Here is a 6,000-nt window from a genome sequence, read left to right on the forward strand (position 1 = left end):
TATACTGGGGCTTGGATTTGGAACATTTAGTATTATTTTTAAAATAGCTTGCTAGGAGGGTCTCGTTAAGAACAGACTGAAAGATTTAGAAGGGGCGTCAGAGATCATCCGCCCTTCACCCCCTCTTTTATTTTAACTGCAAAGAAACGAAGGCCCAGGGGACATAGGTGATCTGTGGAGAGACCCAGTGGAATGTCCCAGACTGGGGCCTCGCTGTCTTGACTACAGGCCAGGGCTTGATATGGTTTTAGGGGTTTTTAGTTTGTTCATTTTTTTAAAAATCAGCAATGGAACAATCACAGGTAGAAAAGCAACCAGCTCCTGCCCTACCTATTCCTCCCAATCTTCTTTTCAGGATTTTGTTGTTGTTTGCAGGGATGTTTTGGTTGTTATTATTTTTTAATGGCCAACAGAAACACGTTTAGGAGGATTTAGCAACTAATCTATCAGCTGCATCAATAAAATTATATATTTCCAAAACATCAAAATAGCAACAAGTTATGTTTTATCCCCAAAGTATTATGTCCTTTCCCCTAAAGTTGATGTGGATTTTGATCATTTCACAAACTCAGAATATGAGTGATTGAAGATCAGTAGGCCAGAGTTTTATCCCAGAATATTCATAACTTCATTTAAACATCTAAAAAATAAGACACCTTAAATTATTTTTTTTTATATAAACGCAAGGGATAGGTGAATGGATAGACTAACAGACTGATCAATTGATTTTGGTAATATCTGTTAAAGAGGTTCATTACAGTATTTTTAGGATCACTAAAAATTGTGGATAACCAAACTGTCTCAGGAGATAGATAAGGAGATTTATCAACTTGATCTGATGTAAAAACCTCAAAAATGACTTCACACAGTCTGTGGAGCTCTGTGGGAAATGAACTAACATGTAAATGCAAAATATAAAATGTTATCTGGGCTGTCACTGCAACCGTGTAAGAATTATGTCTGGAATGGACAAGGACTGAACACAGCTGCAGTTCTTTTTCCTCTTGATTGTCTGTAAAATTATCAGAGTATTAGATGTGGCAAGTAAAACTGTGAGAAAAGGTGAGAATTGTTCAGCAGTAGCAGTCCGGGAACTGTTCCAATTAGACGCTGGCAGAGATGACAGAGGAGCATGGGGACTTGGACGTTTCCGTTGACACTCACTGAGGAGCCACGAAAACATCACTGGAAATTTCAAGTGGAAACTACAGCTCTGGCAGCGATAGTCGTCTTTGTTTCATAGTAAAGTATCTGATATGCAGATTGATTTATTTTTAAACACATCCCTTTATTGGAATAGAAAAACAATTGTGATAAAAATCTATGATCCTGAGAATGTGGAAAAATAGGCACTCCTCACTTTTGTTTCTAAAGCATATGACAATATCAGTCAACATTACAAGTGCGCAGAAGTTCAGTTTGTAGGAATTTTTAATATAACTAATCTCTTGCACATACAAAATAACATATGTTTTGTTTATAATAGCTAGAGGTTGAAAATAACATCCTCAGTGCCCACCAGTAGGGTACTTGTTAAATCATGGTCCATCCCCACAATGGACTATCGTGCACCTGTTTAAAAAGAAAAAAAGGAAGCCCTTTTTGCCAAAGTCACCGAACTTCTCCTGCAAAGGGCAAACGGTGAATATTGTTAGCTTTGCAGACCATGAGCCCTCAGTAGTAATGACTCAACCCTGCTGTGCAATGTGAAAGCAGCCATAGACAATACTTAAATGAATGGGCATGATGTGTTCCAGTAAAATGGTATTACAGAGATAGGCTGAAGGCTGGATTTGGCCCTTGGGCTGTAGTTTGCTGACCTTATTGTAACAATGGAAAAGGATCTCTAATATATATGTTATACATATAAACTCAAGGCTTCCCTGGTGGCGCAGTGGTTGAGAGTCCACCTGCCAATGCAGGGGATGTGGGTTTGTGCCCCGGTCCGGGAAGATCCCACATGCCGCAGAGCGGCTAGGCCCGTGAGCCATGGCCGTTGAGCCTGCACGTCCGGAGCCTGTGCTCCGCAATGGGAGAGGCCACAACAGTGAGAGGCCTGCGTACCGCAAAAAAAACAAAAAAACTCAAGGGGTGGAAGACCATCCAGGGCTACCATTGAATGAAAAATAGGAGAGGAGTGGAATGTGAGTGTCCATGCGTGCACGCTCACACACGTGGAATTTCTCTGAGTGAAGCTGCTAAGATCATTGTCTCTGCAGAGAACTGGGAGGCTGGGAGTAGGAAGAAAACGTTCAGCTCTCCACTCTTTGGTACCTTTTGAATTTGGATCTATGTAATATATTATCTATGCATAGAATAGTGAGCCAAGGCTGTTCACTCCAGGCTGTGATTCCAATTCCTTCCAATTCCTTTCCTTTTTACTGTTAATTGATCACTTGATTTGAACAACGTGATTGATTTGTAACTTTTACGTGGCCATACCCAGGTGGTGGCTGTCATCCCAGCCCTGTTTTCTGTACGACAGACTCTACCCTCACCCACTTCTCTCAGAAGCACCCATTTCTCACAGCCTCTAAGTTGGAGAAGTCAAAGTCAGAAGCAGCAAAACGGTTTCCAGGCTTCCCGCTCCCTCGCTGGTCCAGTACTGGATCACAGGGACAGGGGTGCAGGTGCCAGTGATAAGCTGGAGAGGGCGGGCGGGGGAGGAACGGGGTGAAAAGGAGACAGAGACTATGACAGTCTTGTCACGAGCCTTCAGCAAATTCTTTCACTTTCACAGGAAATCCAGCGATGACTCTTGGGTGAGCAGTGGCACCTATTTGGAACTTAGGAAAGATCTTGGTTTTTCCAAACTGGACCATCCCGTCTTGTGGTAAAAGAGGAAAGAGCGATACATCTTTGTACTTCTCCCGTGTTTGCTTTCTGAAGCCACAAACCTGTGTCTGTATATTTAAGCAACATCACCTAGAACAATCACTTGTGCTTCCTGGCTTAGTGTTGTATTTAAGTATATGTTTTTTTCAGTAGGTTTCTTTACAATTTCAAATGTTACCACAACTGTTTATATGAGTGTAGAACACCTTGAGATTTCTTTTTATATATAAACTATTTAATAAAAATGAAAGATTGAATGTTAACATGTGGGTTAAAAAAGAAGCTTTAACACTAATTTTCCAAAGGTTAGGAAAATTCTAATTAAATGTATGCCTTATAAAATTATGTTGGAAAAAGAAATCCATCTTTCCCAGGTGCGTTAAGAAATAAGAATAGGAAGGGTTACTCACCTGTGTGCAAGCTGCCCAGGTTTAATGTGGTAGCTCAGATAGCTTTTTGCCTCAGACAGCTTTTGAATTGCTCACGAAGAACAATTCTGCTGGTACTGGAGTCTGAAGAATATTTGCATTTGCGTTTTCGTGCTTGGGGGAATGGTATACGATTAGTGGGGTGTATGTTTTTATATAAGATGGAGATGGCAGCTTCTCAAAGAGGAAGCATTCGAACTCATCCCTCCCTATAGTTTCATTGCCTTATGTGCAAAATTGTACCGTTACTCAGAAAAATTGATAATCCGAGAAACCCCTGTTAATTAAATGTCAAAATGAAATCCCAGGCGGACAGTAGGAAATTTCTCCTTAGTGAGAGCTGAATCCATTACAAGTTAAGAAACTGTTTTCTGCTTCCCACCCCACCTCTAGCCTCCTCCGCTGTTTGACCACATCTCTGTTGAATATGGAATGTCCCAATTTAGTGTAGAACACAGGTGCATTCAACATGGCAGTTTGATTTTCCAAAAGTTTAGCAAAGTAACTGATTGTTTTAAATAATTCAACATGTTTTTCTTAAATAGTGTTTTGGTATTTTCTACCTCTCAGTAAGCACCATATTTTAGATCTTGTATGAAAAGTTTGACCACCTGCCTTATAGACAAATGTAGAGAATTGATGCTCTTCCTTTGTGTTATGTCCTGGTAAAACTTTAAGTGTCTTATCGCTTTCCTACACTTCTTCTTATTCATATCACTCTTTTGTGAGTTTTGCAGCAGTCTTGAATAATACAGACTATAACTACTGAAAGGAGAAACTTCGCCTTTTTAAATGTGTTATTTCCAATTACTATAATAGAATTTGTGCAGTAGTTGAATTGTGTGATCAAAGCAATTCTAACTTCTGCCCAGATTACTTTAAAACCAAAGCCTACGTTTGAAGCCTTTTCCTCTAAAGTCCATGACGATTTTATGTAATATCAAGTAAAGTGGTGTGTAAAAAGATTTCTCCAGAAAACATTTTTAGGTATTTAAATAATTTCAGAGAATGCTATGAGTGAAAAGTAGAATAAATAATGGAAAAAAGAATGCATGATTTTTCAATGTCACACCAAATAACTAGTTGGAGAGTATTGCACTTTCAAAATGGAGAGTTATTTAAAGTGGGTCAGTAGCCTTTTGGAATCTGCAAGTGACTAGCATTTTAAAACAATACACGACTCATTAAATATTGCTTTCATCCATTCCATGTATCAAGACGTCAAGATGAACGCAGTTCGAATATCATTTCCATTTCTAAGCAGTTAACTGACCCAATCAAATTCTTTGGTTATGTGCTTTGTTCTTTTCTTTTCAAACATGTCTCTAAATTCTGCTCTCACAGACGGGAAGAAGCAGGCTGTAGATTTTAAGGATACTCCAGGGGAAAACAAATCTAGTTTTCACAGTGTGAAGGTAAATGTAGAACTTGAGTACTACTGACTGTTACAGGCCTACTCCAGGGGCTGGCTCAAAACAAAACAGAAAGAGAACATGCAGCCTGAATGGACGTAGCTTTGTCATGCAGTCTTTGGAAAGTCTTTAATTGTCCTGATGCTGTTATTTCAGTTGATCTTATGTTTCATTTTGTAATCACGAGGATCAAGGGACCAAATATCACCTTTGTAGTCATCTTATTTGAGATGGGAGTGGGGCTGAATTTGAATATGTATGCAAATTTTAAAGTCTATTAGTACCTACATCTATAAAGGCTTTTCTGAAATTTAAGCAGCTTGGTGATGCATCCTATTATAATCCTCAAATTCCCTTGAGGGGGAAATGGCTTCTTTTTTCCTTCAGCCTCCATTCTCAAAAGCATCCTCTCACCTAATTTGTATCTCAAGGACATTTTATATTCTTAGGATGAAGAAAACAGAAACATGGCATTGTTTGGGAAGAATTGAGGTAGAATTGACTTTGGATTTTGAATCTCCCGATTGCATAATGCCAATCACTGCATCACTTGAGGTACATGTTGTAACCTCCATTTCATTCCTTATCATCCCATCCCAAATGTATGGTGAACTGCACAGCTGTTCTTGGAAATGGGACCTTGTACAGTCAGCCACGTTACACTTCCAGTGTTCCTGTTGCCCCTGCCAGTTATCTGAAGCTGCGGGACATGCTTCAGGAAGGAGCCACCGTCTCCAGGGTAGCCTGGCACCAGGTTACTCCCTCCCCAGGCCCCAAAGCCTAGGCTGGTATTTCCTGGAGTCAAACTCAATAATCAAAGCCTCAGTGCAGCTCCTCCATGCCATGCACCTCCCAGAAGCCAGGCTGGTTCTGGTACTAATTAAACACATGGAGTTCACTTTAGGACAACCGTCCGTTATGTATCAGGTCCTCACAGAATGCCCAGAAAGCCCTCATGGCCTCCTGTGCTTCCTGTGAGGTTCTCTGGGAGAGAAAAGTAGACAAACCAACTTTTAAAAAAATATATTTGCTTCATTCGGGCTGCTGCTTTTCTCACATTCTACCTTTAACTACTTCCAGTAAATCATTGGCTTGGGCTTCGCGAGCGCTATCCATCTGTATTCCTCAGACTTATGATGAGTGGTCTTAGCCTACTATTAACAACGTCATCCCGAAGAGAAAAATGATAAAGTATACAGTTTTTATTTGGCTGTTGAAACTTGTCGTAGGTCTACTGCATACTCTGTAAGTTATGCCTTCCAGCTATCACAGGATTTCCTCAGAGCTTTTAGTTATGAGTAGGAGCAATAAGCAGTTGTTCTTAT

The 6,000-nt window shown here is 40.1% G+C and overlaps 1 protein-coding gene across 4 annotated transcripts in view; it reads left to right on the top strand.

The window, feature by feature from the left end:
- Window positions 1–2,920, top strand: part of OSBPL3 (oxysterol binding protein like 3) — a gene marked incomplete at its 5' end in the record, with an annotated part of 87,283 nt that extends 84,363 nt beyond the window's left edge. For all 4 annotated transcript variants that reach the window (XM_082662097.1, XM_082662099.1, XM_082662098.1 and 1 more), the window contains one exon: window positions 2,741–2,920. In XM_082662097.1, coding sequence (XP_082518223.1) covers window positions 2,741–2,837 — 97 coding nt within the window. In that variant the 3' untranslated portion in view covers window positions 2,838–2,920. The remainder of the gene's footprint in view (window positions 1–2,740) is intronic.
- Between the last annotated feature and the right edge of the window lie 3,080 nt (window positions 2,921–6,000).

This window comes from Grampus griseus (genome assembly GCF_964374135.1).
Source record: "Grampus griseus genome assembly, chromosome: 9".
NCBI lineage: Eukaryota > Metazoa > Chordata > Mammalia > Artiodactyla > Delphinidae > Grampus > Grampus griseus.